The 21,477-nt window shown below is 41.2% G+C and overlaps 1 protein-coding gene across 1 annotated transcript in view; it reads left to right on the top strand.

The window, feature by feature from the left end:
* GEMIN5 (gem nuclear organelle associated protein 5) overlaps positions 1–21,477 on the top strand; it is a 50,671-nt gene that overhangs the window by 2,261 nt on the left and 26,933 nt on the right. Inside the window, exons 3-14 of the mRNA XM_018571114.1 lie at positions 558–712; positions 2,557–2,738; positions 5,298–5,449; positions 8,323–8,439; positions 10,274–10,406; positions 12,474–12,636; positions 13,321–13,533; positions 13,915–14,000; positions 15,995–16,077; positions 16,157–16,293; positions 17,917–17,990; positions 19,406–19,587. Of these exons, the coding sequence (XP_018426616.1) occupies positions 558–712; positions 2,557–2,738; positions 5,298–5,449; positions 8,323–8,439; positions 10,274–10,406; positions 12,474–12,636; positions 13,321–13,533; positions 13,915–14,000; positions 15,995–16,077; positions 16,157–16,293; positions 17,917–17,990; positions 19,406–19,587 (1,677 nt within the window). The remainder of the gene's footprint in view (positions 1–557; positions 713–2,556; positions 2,739–5,297; positions 5,450–8,322; positions 8,440–10,273; positions 10,407–12,473; positions 12,637–13,320; positions 13,534–13,914; positions 14,001–15,994; positions 16,078–16,156; positions 16,294–17,916; positions 17,991–19,405; positions 19,588–21,477) is intronic.

Consider the following 21,477-nt stretch of genomic DNA (forward strand, 5'->3'; position numbering starts at 1 on the left):
ATGGAATTGCAAGAGGTTAATACCAAGTCACATTAAGGTACTTACACTGCTTGCATTCAAAATAAAATGCATTTAGTCATGTATTGATTAATACAGAGCAGTATTAAAGGAAACCCTAAAAAAACGATATACAGAGGCTGCCACTTGTGACATCTCACAAATACTACTCGGCTGTCACTGCATTTCAGTACTTTGAGACACCGACAGGAACAAGATCACAAGAGCAAATTTAGAACTCGTAATCTGCATACTGGTTTCTCAGTCTGTGACTTGGAATATACTGAAGCCATTGGATCAGTTGCACATCCAGGCAAGTACTGTGGTCAAGTAGAAGTCATCAATGACAGCCCCTTTAATTGTTTAGATTTCCTTTGAAAAGAAGACCCCTTTCTTGAATCTGGCAGAAGTTCTGATAGCGGTACCATTGGTTGAGAAACTGTTCTGTAGCCCATGAGTCTATTCTCCAGTCTGAGTAATGAGCTTTTATATGGACACATTGTTGTATTGCTTTGGATAAGGAATCTATTTTTATCTCTCTCTCTTTGTTTCTCTCTCAGGGGAGCTGGTCGGACATACAGAGAGGGTCTCTGGCTTTGCCTTCTCCCACTACTCTGGTCAGTCTCACATCTGTGCCAGCAGCTCTGATGACGGGACAGTGAAAGTGTGGGACACTGTCACAAAGAGCACTGTGACTGAGCACAAGCTCCATCGGGTAGGTTCTTCATTATTGCTCATGAAAATCTGATACTGAACGACTACTTCTATCAGGGTAATAATTGTCTATCGGGGTAATAATTGTCAATAAAGGTTTCTTTTTTTGTTTTGTATAGAGAGAACGAAGGGCTACAACCTCTGTGAGATTTTTATTCCTGCTTATGTCCCCACTGTGGAGACTCACCCTCTCTTTTTGCCCTGGTGACCATTGTCACTCAAACAGAAAATGATGACAAACTAGACAACGTTTCCTCACTTTGCAGGAGTTCTATTCTGTTGTGCCTCTAGGACAGAAAGTAAGGGGCAATCTCCCCAATGGGAGAAACAGCAAAAAATACCTGACATCGGTTTTAACCATGGCCTATTGTAAAGTTATAATGTATAAAGCTAAAAATTAGGCCATCTTCATATAACCCACACAGCCTTCGAATTATGTCCGTGTAAGACGGGTTACTCCCACACAATGTAAATGCTCTACGATCTTCTATTAATGACAGGATTCCTTTATGCGCACCCGAATCAAAGCAGCCTTCAATAAACAGTGGGTTTTTTCTGTAATTTATTACTAGAATGTTGTGATTGATGTTTTCTTTTTGTTCACACATAATATATATCGATGGCTCTCCAGTTGGTGTCATTTTAGATTACATTGCACTGCACAACTTGAAGCTAAATTTCTGTCAAAACTGTACCGCAATTTTAGTGGATTTTATTTATTAAAGGAAACATGGCATTTGTGGGCTGCCATTGATGAGTTCCTTCTGATAATGCTAGTGACCCGGATTAATCTGACTTTCTTTTCAAGGTACAAACCCAAAACAAGCATGCAGCCAGGCAAGTCAGAACTTCTTCATCTTCAGACTGCTTCTACCACTGGAATTAAGTTACAGCCTACAGCCAGACTAGTATTTTCAGGAGATGCCAGCATTGGCAGCTTGCATATCTTTTTAAGTACCGATTCTTGAAATAAGTGTACTAGGGTGGCCATAGAAAGGCAGATTTCTCAGAAGATTTTAGTTCAGACAAGTTGAAAACCTCTGTGTGTTAAAATGACCCGGCACCTTGGGTAGCCCTAAACAGCCCAAGGACTGCATCAGGCTATCCAGATTGGGGGCAGGGTTGCGCTGTTTTTGTCCATCCTTAGATAACGCTAACATCGTGGTATCGCAACATAATCAGTACAAGGCCTAACATAGGGTCTCATCCTCCTTCTGCACTTCAAGTAAAGAGAAGTAATTGGGGAATCAAGTTGTGGCATCCTTGTAATACAGAAGGTGGGTGGAGCTGGGAACTTGGGTGCAGGTATCATGCTGCCAGACCTCAGTGTAAAAAAACCTCATCATTCTGAACTCCCAGGCTGCTTTTAATCCTGCAACTGAAAGCATTTAACATCTGTAGGGAATACCGTCACTCCAGCTGAAATACATTGCGTGTAATGTAGCTTGTCAGTGTTTTTTGAGTCTACAGTCTGGGAGGCCGGAGCACCTTGCTTTTTGTGTGTGAAGTCTGAAATATGTTAATAGTTCTCTTACTATTGGAAAACAGTTTAAGGATATGAAATGAGGAATTAAACAAATTGGGGGGAATTTATCCAAACTGGAGCAGATGTCAGCTTCTCTTTTCAGTTTGTTCAGTTAAGATTTGAAAATGAAAGAGAGAAGCTGATTGATTGCCATGCACAGCTGCTCCAGTTTTGATAAAGTCCCCTCGCTGTTCCTTCTAAAAAGTCCAGCCCATGTTCCCAGAGATTTTGCACCCCTTCTTCTGGAAGCCCTTCCCCTTTCTGCTGGTTGGAAGAGACCAGACAATATGATCATGGTGCTTTTTTTTTTGTTCTTCCAGAACACAATCTCTGCCCTGCACTGGTCTCCTCTGGTGAAGGACTTGCTGGTGACTGGGGATGAGAAGGGAATAGTGGTTTGCTTTTGGAGTAATCGTAATGACGGGCAGCAGTTCTTTCCTGAGCCGAGGACCATCTTCTGCCTTGCCTGCTCTCCGCACCAGGAGGACCTGGTGGCTGTGGGGTAGGTTATATGCTAATCACATTTTGTAGAAACTTCTTTTTCTTTTCTTTTTCCATTTCCGAAATTTAACTTTACTATTTTTTAAAGTAAACTTGGTAGCAGTCTTGGTAACGTAAACTGAAGTTATCCGCAAACCTCAATTTTTTTTCTTTAAAAGTTAAGCTTAGCGCCTTACCCCATAATATTGAGGCTGAGTAGGTGGCACAGCTTGACTTCAACACGAAAAGTCAAGACCTGCATGTCATTTTACTGGCCAATATCTTGGGAACTACTGGAAACCCAGCTTCAGTCAAAACTTTTTATTATGTTTTGGATAGACCAAGGAAAGGCTAGAGTCTTTATTTGGTTTTTAATGCTCTGTGTGTCTCTATTGGGGAGATCTACTCTCATTTCCATCAGGACAAGTAATGAAAGGAAATCTTACCACTGGGGACACAAAATCATGTTTTGTAATAGAGTGGGGATGTGTTAGAACGTTTGACAATGTATCTATTGTTTTCCATGCCTTTCTTTTATTGGTGATGACCGCAAACCATTTGTATATCTCTTTCATATCTGCTTAGTAGCAGAGCATGAAACAACTTCTGCACTTAATCACTGTGCAGGAGTTTACAGTAATACAGACCGGTAACTTCTGCATAGGTTATCGTCACTACTTTTATAGAAAATATCTGAGCATGCAAAGCCATTTAGTGCACGCAGAGTGGATTTGCAGTATATCTGTTGTGATTATTTAGAAATTCAGTGGCGAAAATAATTATTTGATACCCTGCAGATTTTGTACGTTTGCCCACTTACAAAGAAATTAAAGGTCTATAATATTTCTAACAGGTGTATTTTAAATAATAGACAGAATATCAGCCAAAAATCCAGAAAAAACACATGATACAAATGTTATAAATTGAGTTGCAGTTCAGCGAGTAGAATAAGTATTTGATCCCCTACCAACCAACAATCATTCTGGCTCCCACAGACTGGCTATGTGATGCACAGATTAGTCCTGTCATTTTAAGAAGGTGCTCATAACGACAACTCGTTATGTATATAAAAGACACCTGTCCACAGAATCTTCCATTCAAACCGCACCACCATGGGCAAGACCAAAGAGCTGTCAAAGGACCTTAGGGACAAGATTGTAGACCTGCACAGTGCTGGAATGGGCTACAAGACTATCAGAAATAAGCTTGGTGAGAAGGAAACAACTGTTGGAGCGATTATTCTCAAATGGAAGGAATACAAAATAATCATCAATCGCCCTCGGTATGAAGCTCCATGCAAGATTTTCCTCATGGGGTAAGGATGATCATGAGAAAAGTGAGGGATCAGCCCAGAACTACACGGGAGGAGCTTATGAATGATCTCAAGGCAGTTGGGATCACAGTCCCCAAACAAACCATTGGTAACACAATACACCGCCATGGATTGAGATCCTGCAGCGCCTGCAAGGTCCTCATCAAGAAGGCACGTGTACAGGCCCGTCTGAAGTCTGCCAATGAACATCTAAATAATTCAGAGAAGGATTGGGAGAAAGTGCTGTTGTCAGATGAGACCAAAATTGTGCTCTTTGGCATTAAATTGACTCGCCATGTTTGGAGGAAGAAAAATGCTGATTATGACCCTAAGAACACCATCCCTAAAGTCAAGCATGGAGGTGGAAACATTATGCTTTGAGGCTGTTTCTCTGCTAAAGGTACAGGCCGACTTTGCCGCATTGAGGGGCCAATGGACGGGGCCATGGATTGCAAAATCTTGGATGGGAACCTCCTTCCCTCAGCCAGAACACTGAAGATGGGTCTTTCAGCATGACAATGACCCAAAACATACCGCCAAGGCAACAAAGCAGTGGCTCAAGAAAAAGCACATTAAGGTAATGGAGTGGCCTAGCCAGTCTCCAGACCTCAATCCTATAGAACATTTATGGAGGGAGCTGAAACTTTGAGTTGCCAAGCGACAGCCAAGAAACCTTAAGAAAATATAGAAAATCTGTAAAGAAGAGTGGACCAAAATCCCTCCTGAGATGTGTGCAAACCTGGTAACCAACTTCAAGAAACGTCTTACCTCTGTGCTTGCCAACAAGAGTTTCTCCACCAAGTACTAAGTCATGTTTTTCTTGGGGATCAAATACTTATTTTACTCACTGTATATTTAAATGGTGTTTTTTTTTGCCCCGAGTCTAGCTTTAAAGTTGCAATTTGCAATCACATAATTGGTTGAGCAGAATTGCAAATATTTGGTCACCTTTCTATCCATGAAAGATGATTGACAATTTGTTCCAGTAGAATACGGAAATCTACAAGTAGCTAGGTGCCTTATAAAACAAAGGCCTCTGTATCTGAAAGCTACCATGTAACAATTTATTTTCTTTTACTAGCCTAGCATTGGGCATTATCCAGATAACACATCTGTCTGATCCAGGGATAAAGCTATTCATGGATGATAAATGCTATAAAGTGGCCATTTTTTTTCATTCTGCCCAGATCTGCAGCTGAATGTGACGTGACTGGCAGAAGATGCTGCTATCTTGGGATCAACATTAGTAATGTGTCTCATCTCTCCCAGGTACAAGGACGGCATGATCGTCCTCATAGATATCAGCCGCAGAGGAGATGTGGTGCATCGTCTGCGAGGACATGATGATGAGATCCACTGCCTGGCATGGTGCCCGCATCCCCGAGAGGAAGAGCTGAATCAAAAGCTTGAGGATGCACCAGGTATATCAGTTGGCTAATCTTTTAAGAAAAATCCACTGACGTCCAGGTGTTTCCAGAGATAAAACACATCTTTTATTCAGCCGTTCTCTCTGTGTGTCGGTTTGTGCAGTGACTCTTGTTTCATTTGTATTCCGTATATTTCACAAGTTGTTTAAAGTTACACTTCAGTCAGTCGTGAAATCTTTGCAGTAAAACTCCCTAAGGTCACATAGCCTACCTTTTGGAACAACACTTTTAAAAAACATTTTTTATTCTAGCTGTAATTTTGGCCCATCTCGCTGAATTGCTAAAGTTGCTGGTTTTATCTTCAGAATTGCTGTAAAACGGTGATGTAAAAACGCAGCCTTTGAACGTGGGATGATTGTTGGCGCTCTGAGCCATGGTGCAAGTATCAGCAAAACAGCAGAATTCGTAAAATGTTCAAGAGCAGCTGTTGTTAAAGTGTTTAAAGACTGGACTGTCAGCCAAAAATCTGAGTCTGAACGTGCGAATTGTGGCCGTCAGCGACTAGTCAATGTTAGGGCAGAACGGAGAGTGGCAAGACTGGTACAAGACAACAGAAGGGCAACAGTGCAGTGTCAGATTCATCGCATCACCTTTCAACATCTCGTGGAGTCATGAGGCGGCCCAACAAAGTCATCTCGTGGCCCAACGAAGTACTGATGGGGTGGTCATAATAATCTGTCCACTCAGTGTTTGTTGTAGCAAGAGAGGGAGGTTGCACAGCACAGGCTGCACTACCCAGAGGCACAGATTTGCTTGTCGAATCAGCATGCAAAGCAAATGTACAGTAAATGTATTCTGTTTTGTTTAGCACAGTAGCAAGGTCTCCTAGATAGCTTTAGCACTTCACATAGTTCTCTAAAGGGTTAAATACAGATTTGAAATATACCGGAATGAACTGTTTTAAGGTCCCCACACACCTTACGATAATCGTACGATAATCGCGGGAAATCCCACGATCGTACGATTATCGTAAGGTGTGTGGAAGCCGTGCGACCTCTACTACTGTAAGGTCGCACGACTTTAAACTTACGGACATGTTCGAAAACCCGCCGAGCATCGTACGACGTTCGGCGGGTTTGTGGCATGTCGGTACGATAAAAGCCGTACGGGCCGGTGTGCGCAAGCGCACACTGCCCGTTCGGCATTGCGGTCATCGGAAGCCCGCCCCTCAGGGGGCGTGGCTTGCGATCATCGCAAGTACGATCTGCCTATGCAAGATAGGCAGATCGTACGTTTTTTAAAGTACCTTACAACCATCGCAAGACAAAAGTCTTGCGATGGTTGTAAGGTGTGTGCCCAGCCTAACACTCCAAAATATTTTTCTGTTCAGCCAATCTTGTGATTTTCTTACTCATGCCACAATTTTTAGCAATAAGCGAAGCTTAATCCCCAGGGATTTAAATTGTCACGCCACGTATGTTAGAAGTATTTGATATGCAGTTAGAGGACAAACTGCAGGCAGGTATAAATCTTAATCTAGATATGGGTTCATTACAACAAATTAAATTCCTTTTTACATAAAACTAGCAAAACACCTGTAACTCTCTTGTTATAGGACCTGGCTGTGCTGTCTGGTGGGGTGGATGGATTACTAGAGTGGCAAAAGAGAGTTACAAATCCTGTAAAGCATGTAAAAGCGCTGTGCTTTAGTTGATTGCCTAGAGTGAAGTGGTGATGATTTTTGAATCAATTTATATGTGAACTAAATGTAATACTTGGTAAAATGTCTCATATAATATGTCAGCACAGGGGACAGGAGTGTACAACACACAGAGCAAAGGGCTCATGGATACATAAGGTGCAGGGGTCAGGAGTGTCTAATGTACAGGTCAGTGTTCACAGTAAAACCAAAGTGTAAGAACAAAAAAGCAGCAGAGAACTAGACCCAACCTGTGCTGCCACTAAACCATGGAAGCACCCTACCTCAATTAACTGGAAGGCTCTTTTACAGTTACTGTATGCGACCATTAAAGTGTTTACAGTGTGTGCAGTTTTGAGACATCAGATGTGCAGGAACCTATGTAAAGATGGAGATAAGTGGGATGGATCTGTGCAAAAATGTTCTATAAAGAGTATTCTGAATATTACTTCATGATTGTGTAGATGTCCACCTCTCCTTGGCTGTCCAAGAGCCACAGAAATATTAGTGTGGCTTCAGCTTTGGGACATCCAAGAAGGGCAGGAGCCTAGTAAATGGAGACGGCTTTAAAGCCCAACTGAAGTCACAAGAAAAGATACTATATGCATTTAAACATTGTACAAACAACCTTTTGATTTTCAAAATCTTAGCTCCATTTTCCTGTTACAGAAGCTACGTAGGGAGTTTTAATGTGACTGAGTAGTCCAATGGGCAGCAGCGGTAGACCTAGTACACTCAGGACTCAGTACCAGGACTGGTCAGACACACCCCCTGACCTTCCTACAAATCGCGTGTGTGAGGGGTGTGGCTGTTACTCAAGTTTGTCAGCACCGAGCACTGGAATTGGAGGGCAGGAAGCAGTATTTTCACTGAGAGAAAAATGTATTTTAAGGTAGTTCCAAGCAAAAATCAGGTATACATTATAACATGCAGGGGTGCCTGTTTAAAAGTGATAAAAATGTGTAAGACGTGAATAAAATTTTAAAATGTGAACAGCAATGATCTGAAAGATTAATTGTACTTCAAGATGTGTTACTGAAAATACAGGTTAGTTTCCCTTTAATTTGAATAATAGATTTAGAATAAATTTAGACTCTAAAGGCATCTAACATCTATATTGGTTCCTTAGAACTTGGTAAAAAAAAAGTCCAGCTCTGTACGTGTCTGCACTCTGTGCTTTCTGTGCCGGATCCCATCCTGAGCCTGTGTTCTTTCTTTTCATCTGCAGCCGAGCAAAATACAGCCAACGGAGACCTCCTGCCAGAGACTGAGAACAAGGGCTGCTACCTGGCCTCGGGCAGCAAAGATCAGACTATCCGTATATGGAATTCCTCTACAGGAAAAGGTGGGCCCCAGGGATTGATGTACCTTGCTGCATTGTTATGTAAACCATGCATGTGCTTCTGCATACTAACACTGATATAGGAAAGTTGTATGCAGCATCATATAAAGAAAAAGAAAACATGAATACTATACCAACATACTTGTGAGGTAAAGACACAGTGGCATTATCGAACTATTAACTGTGTTGCTGTATACAAGGGTTGCCCTTTCTTTAGCATAAGGTCCGCTATATGCAATCACACTGGCTCATGAAAGCTGATGCCTGTTTCCATTGACCTGCAGGCGACAGCTGTTTTTTAAAGTTACTTGCATGCAAAATCTGACCGAAACGCAGCAGTTGAACCACTAGTAATTAAAGGAGAACTATGGGTTATACCCTTTTTTTAAATTATTTTTAGTTTCCTTATGATACAGGAGTACGTTAATCAAAAATGCACCAAATGCTTAAAGTCTAATATACTGCGGGTGGGGCTAAGCTCTGTGCTGAGGAGCGATCCCGACAATATTGCTGGGATCTTCCACTCCCATTGAGTAACAGCAGCTTGTAGAAGCTGCTGCGTGTTCATGAGAACCTGCGCAGACACTAAGGGCAGATCCTATCAGAGTTAACACTTGCACATCCATCTTTCGTTTCCCCCTCCCCTCTCTCCTCCACACTGCTGTCTCCAGACAATACATATACCACATCGGCACTAAGACCGTCAGTTCAAGATGTTTCAAGTAAATTGGGTTCTGCTACAAGGCATTGCAAAAGATCACTTTGGTGTAACTAGAGACTGTAAGTGACCATTACAAGAGTCTATGGCCAAAAGCATGTAAGAAGCAATTCTAAGTAAGCTGACATGTTACAAAAGCATGTAAATGGCAGATGCCGTACTGCTGATGAGAGGAACTGCACCTGGCGGTGCTAATTTGATACTGTAGATCAGAGGTGAGAGAAAAACTACATTGTATATAGTATTTATCAAAAACGAAACCCAAGAAAAATGTATTGCAGCTTTGCGGGTTTTTTTTTTAAAAGCCTTAACCAGTATCTGGTGTGTTCAAATTAGTTACCCCTCAGAATCCCTCCAAATGTATCAGTCCAATACATGCTTTGTTTACCTGTACCACATTTTGATGTAGGGGCCCTTTTGAAGTTCAGAATCTTGTAGACTTTTTATGATTAAAAAAAAAGTAAAATGAAATGTGGACTTTATCCATTCTGCTTTTGGCACTTTCCTCCTTGCACACCAAGTTGTTATTGCTGTGTTGCTTGCTTTCTTTTATTGCTGTGTGTGATGCCTTTGGGGAGATTTCTCCTTTACTCCTTGTCCCATGACAGCAAGACAAGAAATGAGGGGAGCTGTTGTCAGAGGAAGATATTAAAGCATATATAAAGTCACAGTTGTCGGGTTATTTATTTTTTTGCCACTATGTCACATTGTTGAAATATTCCTTTATTTGCTGTCACAAAGACACAATAGGAAGCAATAGGAAATCTTTTCAAAGTAAGAGAACAAAGTGTCACTGCAAGACATGTCCCAACTGGAAAAGTTCCCCTTTATTCCTGTTCTTGTGGCAACTCAAATGTTGGATTTGCACTTTTTCAGTCTCTGTGATAATTAAGGGGTGAAGCTTCCTAGCAGTGACAGAGACTTGACAGGGTTGCTAATATTTCCCTACTCCATCGAGGAAAAAAAACCCTTTGGCATTGAATACATTTTAAAATAAACAGACATGTTCTAAACTTTCCCCATTTGACTGAACAAAAACTATTTTGTTGCACTCTATGTGCACATTAAAGAGATTTCTCATCACTTCCTGTAACTGCTATCTCTCGTGTGTTTTTATAGGTGTTTCCACACTGAAGTTGCCCTATTTGAAGCGCCGTGGAGGTGGCGTTGATCCAACCACCAAGGAGCGCCTTTGGCTGACTCTCTACTGGTCACGTGGAAATCCTACGCAGTTACTGTCCAGTTGTTTTGGGTTAGTAATAAATCAATTGATCTTTCTTAGGAATTATTTATTTTATTATGCACAGGACAGATATCCAGTAGTGTAATACTGTTTATTTTAAAAGCATAACTCATAAAAGCATCACTTTATTGTAACAGTGGGTCCCACAGCCTATGTAACTGGCAGGCACTGGTAAAACCTGCACAGCTAGAAACGTTGGCTGCCTCTCCATAGTCTGGGAACCAGCAGAAATGATGTACTCTATGTAGAAACATCCTACGCATTTCATCCCAACAGACTTCTTTATTACACTATTGGATTGTTTTTGTTTTATCTGCTTATTTCTGAGCCATATCACTATGCATACTTTTGGGTTGGATGATTAACCCCCAATCAGAGTCCTATCAAACGCATGTGCTTATGACCTTCTGCTATAGAGCTTTAATTTCTTACATTTGCGCACACATGATATAATCTGAATTTTTGGCTAGAAAACCACTTCAAACCCCCAAACAATTATATATTTTCTGAAAGCAGAAGCCCTATAGAAAAAAAAAAAATGCTAGTTGCAATTTTATGTTGCACAGTATTTGCGCAAATGTTTATCAAACCAGTATTTTTAGGATGAAATTTATTGCACAGAAACAGAATATAATACCCAATTTTTTGGTAAAATATAAAATATGGGGTTACATAGGGTAAATAGATTCCAAACATGTCAAGCTTTAAAATTGCTTTGCCTGTGAAGCCGCAAAAAATCTTCAATACCAAAAATTTCCTATAGGGGACACTTTAAAAGCTCATCAGTTTAGTGCTAACCGTGATCAATGGCCATAGAATTATTGCTCTCCTCTGACGCTCGCGGCGATATGTAACATGTGCAGCGCAATTTTTGTTTTTGCACATAGGCGCACCTACGCGTGTTAGTGTATGTATGTGGGGGGCGAGAACTTTATTTTTGAAACACTTTTTTTTTCACACTAACCTTATTGCTGTATAGGGGGCTAACAAGCCCGGGAGACAGCGGAACCCGGGGAAGCCGGCGGAGGGGGCAGCTCGATCCGCCGATCGGTAAACAAACGTTCTGGCGGCTGTATAGCCAGTGTCAGCTTTTTAAAATTACACCAAGAACCACTTCTGCGGGCCGCCATATATGTACGTATTGCGGCCCGGAAGTGGTTAAAGATATTCCAACACACTCTAGACCGGCATATCTCTTCTTGCAACTGCAGTGGGTATTGAAATGGCCAGAGGATGGCGCCATAAAGACAGTAGAGGCAGCGAGGTCATCACTACACCGAGGTCCACATTAAAAATCTGTCCTTAATTGCTCTTACATAAACATGCTATCACAAAAGATCGCAACGTTTCGGAACCAGTGTTGTCCCTTCACCAGACATTGTGTCACATTGTTTTGCCTGATGAAGGGACAACACTGGTTCCGAAACGTTGCGATCTTTTGTGATAGCATGTTTATCTAACAACAGGTTGATAATGTGGACCTCAGTGTACTGGTGACCTCATTACATCTTCTGCTATAGAGGTCTTTGTTTCTGGTGAGTTTGATTCACCCACAGGTGGTGAAGTGTGACATTTTGGGAATAACTTATTCGAAAAAAAGCTAATTTCTTGTAAGTACCACTTATTGATTCTATTGTTTAATATTCACTGCTAGGATTGGACATCATTGGTGGAGTATCACTTTTGTATTATGTTTTGTCTCTGTTTGACATGTTAAAAGTGGAACCACTGTTTAATTTTCATTTGCAGCAAAAGCCTACCTGCCAGCAGTGACTTTTTTAGTTTAAAGAAAATGATCTTGCCACCATAAAAAAGCAATTAGACTCTTCTGTTAAATTCCTAACCTGTGGAAGATGAGCAGAAGTGTCAGGTCGCTATTGGCAATAAAGACAATTTTAAGCAGCACAGTAATTGCATCATGGAATCTCACTCCAAATATCATGAGACAAACAGTCAGAGGCAGCAGTTCCTCTCACACAGCGGATATACAGCTGGAAGACTATAGGCACATTTACTTATAAGAAAGAGCACTGCTATTTTTTAGAATATGTGACCAAACAATTTTCTTGTCTCTAGAGGGGAGCTGCTCTTGTGGGATCTGACAAAATCTGGGAAACAAAAATGGAGTCTCCTGGGCTCTTCAGAAGGACAAAACCATACCCGAATAATTTTCAATCTTTGTTCTCTTGTGACCGAAGAAGGGAGGGAACTGCTTCTGTCTACATCTATGGACCGAGATGTGAGTTCTGAAGAAACTGTAATTGTGAAATGCAAGTCAAAGCCTTGACAGTATTATACATACATGACAGTATTCAAAGTGTAATTCAAGCTCGCTCACGTGATGGACTACAATTTTATGTTTTATTTAGTAGTTTTTATTGGGATTGTAGTCTTTCAAGGAAGCGAGCTTGGAGCGGTGACTACTTTACAACACACACAGGGACCATGGGGAACAAAAGTAGCCACCCTCCGGAAGGAAGGACAGTGTCGGCACCAATTTAGAGAGGATTTGAGGATCTATAGCTGAGTGATACACAAATAAGATACATTTGTGGTAATAGTTAAGGTACTTTGAATGTATTTTTAAGATTTAACTCCTGAGTTTACTGTCACTTTATCATTCCTTCATTCTACATTGTGTAAGACCAATCATTCACGGTCTTGCTGACAGAGCAATACCCTTCGAGCTTTGTAATGGCTGCAAAAAGAGTGGAGGTGTGAGGTGGGAAATCTAGGAGAGAGCTTACCCTCACTTGTGTTTCTGAGTGGTAGTAAAACCACGGTGTGAGTCATTCAGTCAGCATCCACTCATAAAGCAAAACATCCGTTTTGGGTGAACTTTTACTATTATTTTTAGTCTTGCATAAAAATAAAAGGCGGTTCTCTTGTTGTTATGCTTTTTAACTTTTTGAATTATGTGCAGGTGAAATGTTGGGATCTGGGCTCCCTTTCATGCTGCTGGTCATTGAGTTCTTTGGGTGGCTTTGTGTACAGCCTGGCTTTCTCCCCTGTGGCTGCCGGATGTCTGGCCGTTGGAGTAGGTGACAGCATGATCCGTGTGTGGAACACAATGTCTGTGGTGAACTCATATGATGTGAAGACACTGTGGCAAAGCATTAGGTCCAAAGTCACAGCAGTAAGTGTTTGTATATAATTATTTAGTAGACAATTTTTACATTGCACATTCTACAGGATACTAGAAATCTAAAATATATACTGTGTTGTGTAAGAGACATCAATTTAAAGGCTGATCTCTGCTGCTGAAGTGTAAATGTGGACATATCCAGCATTGCTCTTTATATTTTGATATACCGGTATGTTTTTTAATTTAAATTATTGGGTTTTTTTTAATACTATAATTGTATTAGATAATTACTGTATTAAACTGACGTACTCTGCCATCTACAAATTTTGTAAGAGACTGCCTGTGTGGGAGATTACAGCACTGATTTGACAATGAGGCAAATATGTGCTCTTTGTTTTCTTTATTTCACTTGATGTTTTTTTTTTTCTCTAGCTTTCCTGGCATTCCACCAAAGAGGGTAGCCTGGCATTTGGTACAGATGACGGCAAGGTTGGAATTTATGATGTCTTCTCCAGCAAGTAAGAGGAATACACAGTGGACTACTGTTAGGGTGCATCTCAAGTCTGGGGACCGCAGGCGGCATCCCATGGTGCAATAGAACCAGTTTCAAATTAACTATAACAGATGAGTATGCATAAGATAGAGCAGACAGAAAAGCCTCTTCTGTTTTCCTCTCCAATGTAATTTTCCCATGGTTACTGAACCCTGACTTTTCCTGACTATATCACAGAGCCTATTGCCTTTTGCCAGTGGCCATTAATAGCACACTCGTTTGATAAGGTGGCATGTGGTGCAGTTTATTCATGAAGTCAGACTTCAGGCTCCAGTAAGTGGAAGATAAAGGTAATAGTAAGCATCTTGTGGTGTCTAGTGTAAGCAGGACTTCAATTTAAAAAGAAAGAATGAGCACATGTCTATTTTCAGAATAGATGCAGACAAAAACGTGCACAGTACCCAAGCCTTGTCTACTATAGGTGTTGTTGGTGGAGCCTGAACAGGAGCCAGAGTAGCCTTCCTACTCACTGCCTTTAGGTTTCTTTAAACTGTATGAACAGCACTCCTGATGTGCATCCTTGTTCACTTTGTCACCAAGCACAGTGCAAAACATCTCAATGGGACTTGGGTACACTTCAGGAAAGCTGGTCATAGGTTTCAGTAAGTCTAAAGGCAGCGGGTGGAAAGGGCTTCTCTGACTGCAATGGGTGCAGGCAGAGCTTGGGCACTCTGCTGTAGCTAAAAGTTTAATCCAAAACTATTGTAAATAACTTTTATAATGGCTTTAAAGTGGATTTTCACTGTAGAATTACTCAATGAACATTAAGGAGCCATATAATACATGTACCTTATTAACCAGTTGACATCCGCGGTGTTAAACCCCCTTCCCATCCAGGCCATTTTTCAGTATTCAGCGCTGCGGTACTTTGACTGACATTTAACATAGCACCTTGTTTGACTTCTGTCCAAGCTCTGGTTGTCCAGCAGTCTACATTAAGAAACTGCTAGCTGTTACCAGAAACACCATGCAGATCATGCTGTCACTCGACACCCATCATGCTATCTACCTTCTGTGATTTAAAAGCCTGATTGGAAACTGCTTGAACGTGCTTCCTCTGTGGCCTGATGCTGTCAAAGTCATAAATGGCATGAGAAAGACTCAGAAACACCACAAATTGCAGGTTGAGGCTGGTAATAGCTGGCAGTGTTCCAGTGCTGATTGCTGGACAGAAGTCAAACATGGTGCTATGCCTTTATCAAGGCAAATGTGTTATATGGCTGCTTAATATTCAATGAGCAATTCTAGGGTGAACCTCCACTTTAAAAAGTTGCATCCTTGATACTTTGTAGCATCATCATTGTAAAGAAATCCCCAGCCAAGAAATTGGGGTAGAAGGAAGGACATCATCTACCTAAGTATAGAAAATTCAGCCAAAAGGTAGGACTAGGAAGAGAGGTAACTTTAGAACTTCCATATCACAGTCTTGTGTGTGTACAGACCATATTTTCTGCCATCTTTTGGGTCTCCCAAGGCTGAGGGAAGGCATGAGAGAATTCTGAACTATGCTGATGTCATCCTTATATGAGCTATCGTTCTCTTTGCTAGATGCTTGGTGACACAGGAGGATTCAGAATCGCCCCCATGATTTAGAGGTGTCACCTGTACGGTTTAGCATGACCAATGGGTGGGGCTTCTCAGAGTGGAATAGTGCTGCTAATATTCTAAACCGATCAGTGAAAATAATCAATAAGTCAGTATTAGTGCATTACTATAAAAGACCTACAGTATATTCATGCTTTAATAAAATAATCGTGTCGCACGACACATTTTATTTTATTAATTTTCAATAATAATATATTATTTCAGTGTTGCTGCTATCACGTATCTGGCGTGTGGTCTATTTATATTTGATATTCATGCTTTAGATTTAACATTCTGCCTGGTGTTTAATCTGTGCAATAGAAGGTTAAAGTATTGCTGTCAGTTGTCAGTGATTTTTGCTCCTTTTTTCTCTAGGCCTCCACAGATCTCCAGCACTTACCATAAAAAGACTGTGTACTCCATGTGCTGGGGTCCGCCCCTGCCCCCATTCTCATTTGGTGAGTTTACAGATATTCTAGTCCTAATCTTTCTTTTGATAATGTGATAGAAAGCTAATTTCTGACAAACCACTTGCAGGAGCAGAAGGAGATCGACCTTCATTCACCCTGTATAGCTGCGGAGGAGAAGGCATCATCTTCCAGCACAATCCCTGGAAACTTACCCAGGAGGGTCAGGATATTAACAAGTTGATCCGAGACACCAATAACATTCAGGTGAGTCTTCATTATCTTTCCCAACCTACTAGAGAGAAGAATGACAGTAGAACGCCAGTTTTCCCAGATAATATAGAATTTAAAGGAGAACTATGGGGTTTGTCTTTTTTGTGCCATTTTTTTGGTTTCCTAATGATACAGGAGTACATTTTACAATGTACTCCTATTATCAAAAATCCCCCATTATCTTGCCGTTCAATAAAATATAGTGTCGGTGGGCCCAAGCTCCATGCTGAGAAGCTGTCCTGACAATATTGTCGGGATCCTCCCCACTTTTCTCTTCTCCCATTGAGCGACAGTGCCTTATAGGAGCTGCTGCTCGTTCATGAATATCAGTGCAGACACAGCAGCTCCGTTCTCTGTCCCTCCCTCCCCGCCACACTGCTGTCTCCATCTCTTCTTATCCCTGGGTCATCATGAATAATACCGTCCCTGAATAACATCTGTCTCTGTAACTCCGTCCACACCTCCCCTCCACTGTGTCCATCTCTTCTTCTCCCTGACTCATCCTGAATAACACAAAGGAGATCTGTAGCAGCACTTTAGTAACTGCACAAGGTAAGATGGGTTCCTGAACCGCTGCTGCAGATCTCCTTTGTGTTATTCCTGATGAGCCAGGGAGAAGAGATGGAAACAGCAACATGGAGGGGAGGTGAGGACAGAGTTGCACGTACAGATGTTATTCAGGGACAGTGTTGTTCATGATGAGCCAGGGAGAAGAATAGATGGAGACAGCAGTGTGGAAGGGAGGTGGGGACAGAGCGGCTTCGCCTGCGCAGGTGATCATGAATGTGCAGCAGCTCCTACAGGGCGCTGTTACTCAATGGGAGGAGAGAAGTGTGGGGTTGATCCCGACATCATTGTCGGGATATCTTCTCAGCACGGAGCTTAGCTCCACCCATATTATATTGAATTGCAAGCTTAGGGTGGATTTTCGATTACAGGAGTACATTGCACAATGTACTCTTGTATCATTAGGAAACTAAAGGTGAAAAAAGGTGAACCCTATAGTTCTCTCAAGCATTTACTACACTAAGAATCTGGACATTTCTATTCAAATCCTCTTTCAGTCCACAGCAATATTGTATAGCAAGAATATTTGGAAATCTTTATTTTGTATACTAGGATTTTAATTGGAGTTTAAAAAGGTCAGTCCACTGAAAACAAATATAATTTCAGTGGCTGTTTATACACTCAGGGAGGCAGCCAAGAGGTCCCTTTTGGAGGTGTTAGTTTGGAACACAATGGCAGCCTGCTGTGATGTGCTGCAGCTCTGGGAGTGTAACAGCTTTTGGCCTGACCTTTAATGGTCTTATGTTAGGATGAATGATAAAAGTCCAAGGCAGGAAGTCTGTGTTCCCTGCATGCAACTCCATTCTAAGCTCTCACACACGTTACAATCTAGTTGTAGAATCTCCTAGGATAGTTTAGGTAGGTCCCCAAATCTCATAGTTTATGTAACTCAAGTTGTTGATTCTACAAAGATTGTAGCATCTATGGTGAGTAGTATATTTCCAAATTTCACTGAACTGTACCTTTCATTACTGTTGGCAATACTACATTTGATAAAGTAAATATTGCAGTATTGTGGTTTGATGAGTTTTGTCTCTTCTGTTTGGTTAGCACAAGTTGCCTGCACACACTGAAATGAGCTGGAAACCTGACTCACAGCACTTAGCCATTGGCAATGAAGATGGGTAAGTGGCTTGCACTAAACTAACGGACTAACAAATGGGAAAAGTTACATATTACTTCGGTCCTGGTAGATTTATATTAAATGATTCTAAGCAGAGATTAAATGATTCTAAGCAGAACTGTAAGTGACAATTGTATACAGTCAGGGCCTGAAAAACCTGGCTTGCTATTTAACAAGTATTACTACCCGAGTCATAATGTTTTTGCGCACTAGTATTTTGCTTAAACAACCTTTTGAAACTTTTTAACAGCAGCTTGATTTTGCAGTGAGCACTCCTCTCTTCTGTGCCTGCTGATAACAGAAGTGACTGACCATCAAAGCCTTTAACTTCTTAATCAGTATGGAGCGTTGTTATAAGATTGGCACTGAAGGGCATTCCAAAAATCTGCTGGTCCTAACAGTTGTTTTGATTTCAGGAATCGATTTTACTGAACATTCTGGGTTCTTTACTTTTTTTGGGGGAAAAGTGATTGATCCTGGAAAAAAAAAATATCTCCTTTTCTGTTGGACAGTTTAATGGACCAGATCAATTGATTGCTTATTATGTGTTTTGCCAGCATAAGACAAGCAAGGAAGATAATCTGTTTTTAGGCCAGTTTACATTGCTTATTTGTTGTTAATCAACAGCTTTTAGTTTTTGCACTTCAAAGATAAAGATTTATTTATTACAGGTATTTTATATAGCGCCAACAATTTATGCAGCGCTTTATATAGTTGCACATTCACATCAGTCCCTGCCCTCAAGGAGCTTACAATCTAAGGTCCCCATCTCACATACAGGGCCAATTAACCATGCCAGCATGTCTTTGGAGTGTGGGAGGAAACCGGAGTACCCAGGGGAAACCCACGCAAGCAAAGGGAGAACATGCAAACTCCTTTTCAGATGGTGACCTGGCCAGAATTTGAACCAGGGACCCCCAGTGCTGCAAAGTAGAAGTGCTAACCACTACGCCACTGTGCTGCCCGTGAAGACATTTTAGCTTCATAAATTCCCATGTGGCAAAAAAGGTAAAAATCGAAGGTGTAAAAGATTAGTGGCATGGTATTTACTCTGTGGCTGTCTCCCGGTGAGTTTGCAGAGGAGCCATGGGAGAGATTATCTAACCTCTCTCTCCCTACAAATGTCTGTGTGTGCAGCTGAAATTTGTCTGCTTTTTGCCCTGAAGGGGCGCACCAGGGAAAGTAGAAGAGGGCAGGCAGGAGAAGGATGCTTACCCCTGAGAAAGGAGGCTCAGTATGTCAATGAGCTGAAGTAACTTTTAGGATGCACAGATAGTGTTTAAATGTAGTTGGCAAAGTACATAAACCCCAAAAATCTTCTTCTGACCTCTTTTAGCGTTAGAAAACCAAAGGTAGTACGCGTCTTTTTTTTTTTTTTACATATTTGTTAATGGTTAACTTTTTACTGTGTTTTAGGAGTATTGAAATCTTCCGGGCTCCAAATCTTCAGTTGATTTGCACTATCCAACAACATCATAAACTAGTGAATGCTCTTCGCTGGCATCATGACCACAGTGAAGACTCAAACCTAAGCTTTCTCCTGGCATCAGGATCCAACAACGCAGTGATTTACGTGCACAACCTAAAAGGAGCACTGGGTGAGAACACATATTTACAACTATTGCATATGCTAGAAAATGTATATCTGTTCATGGACTGAGTAATTTTTTCTGTTGTGCAGTTTACTCTATAATGACGTGATAGCTTTTTAGGGTGGCTCAAGTTCCTGTTATTCCTGTGTCAAATATCTACCTTAAGCTTTCTTCACACAGCTTTTGCATCACTTTCTTTTTTTATTATTATATTTTTTTGCATTGGTGGGCGTATGTTTGCTTGCTAGTTTCTTTCAGATTATTCTACTTGGGTTCATTGCTACATACATTTTTGTTTGATTAATTTTTGCATTGGTGCAGAAGATTAAATCGGAAGTCATGACATCACACATGCTACAACCCTGATGAGAACGATTGAAAACTTTCACGTTTGTTTGGGTAAATTAAAGGTTCAAATTATGCAGCAGGTGGAAGAGTGCAATGTGCAGGAGCAGATTGTGGACCAGAGGAGAGAGAGAGAAAATAAATCAGTGAGATGAGATTGACATGCAGGGGAACAATCTTTGGAAAGACCAGGGCAAATGCCCATGGTTGTCTTGTTTAGGCTGGAAACGTTTCATAGACTTTTGTACATTTTTGGTATAGTCACTCGGCACATGCTGAAGTATAGGGAGCAGTGCTTAGTGGAAAGGTGGTGGGGCTTATTCTGGCAAATAATGAAAGGTTTGAATGGAAAGACTGGGTAAGTTCAGGGAAAAGAACAGAGAAGTCATCATGGAGTTGGGCATAACTGTGTACTAAGAGACAGATTGTAGACACTGTAGAACTTGTAGCAGAGGGCACAAAAGGAAGGCACAGGAGGAGGATATACTGGAGACTTTGTAGAGCAAACACTGCTGCCTTTAAAATGAGTAGCAGAGTGGTCTCAGAAGAGAAAGACAGACAGACAGTGACAGTAACAGTGGCCATACACTTGTTGATTTTTGTTTGGAATTTTTTTTATTTCTGCCACGAATCCTCATTCGATTATAGCTCAAATACCCATCAGGCATAGTCAAATGTCGATTTCAGAAATCGTTCGTTAGCCATACTAACCAACCAATTTTTGACGAACTACGGAAATAATTTTCTTTTACACATGTGCTGTGTTCTTGCTAAGATTTTTTGACGAATTAAAACCCCGCTCATCCATCGACTGTTCGATTTTGATTTGAGCCCATTTTGTGTACGATTTCTGAACGAAAATCGTACAATGTATGGCCACCTTAAGATAGAAGGAAAAAAGTCACTGAGGGTTGGACTGGAGAACAGGATCATAGAAACATAGCTGGAGGGTGATTGGCTACTTGGTGAATATTTGGTTTATAAGGTTGTACATAATCACAAAGGTGAAAACCCAGATCTAGACACACCTGTACAGACTGCTTTTGCCTCACCTTTCAAAACATCTGTTCTGAACCGGGGTTGCTTCAGTTGGACAGGTTTAGGTTTAGCAACATTATGTCCCCAAAAAATGAGGTCTGTTGCATACCTGAATATAGTGAATGACCAGGTTTTTCCATCAATGGATCTTTTCTTCCATGATGGCACGGGAATATTCCAAGGGCTCCAATTGTGCAAGAGGGGTTCACAGAGCATGAGACATCATTTTTACACATGGATTGGCAGAGTCCAGACCTTAACCCGATTGGGAATGTTTGGGATGTGCTGGAGAAGACTTTACACAGTGGTTTGTCTCCCATCATCACTGCAAGATTTTGGTGAAAAATGAATGCAACTCTTGATTGAAATAAATGTTGTGGCATTGCATAAGCTTATTGAGATTATGCCACCGCAAATGCATGCCATAATCAAAGCTAAAGGTGGTCCAACGAAATATTAGCGTGTGTGATTTTTTTTTTTTTTTTGGCCTGGCATTGTAGTAGAGAAGGGATA

This window comes from Nanorana parkeri, unplaced genomic scaffold (genome assembly GCF_000935625.1).
Source record: "Nanorana parkeri isolate BGI_ZX_2015 unplaced genomic scaffold, ASM93562v1 scaffold1681, whole genome shotgun sequence".
Lineage (NCBI taxonomy): Eukaryota > Metazoa > Chordata > Amphibia > Anura > Dicroglossidae > Nanorana > Nanorana parkeri.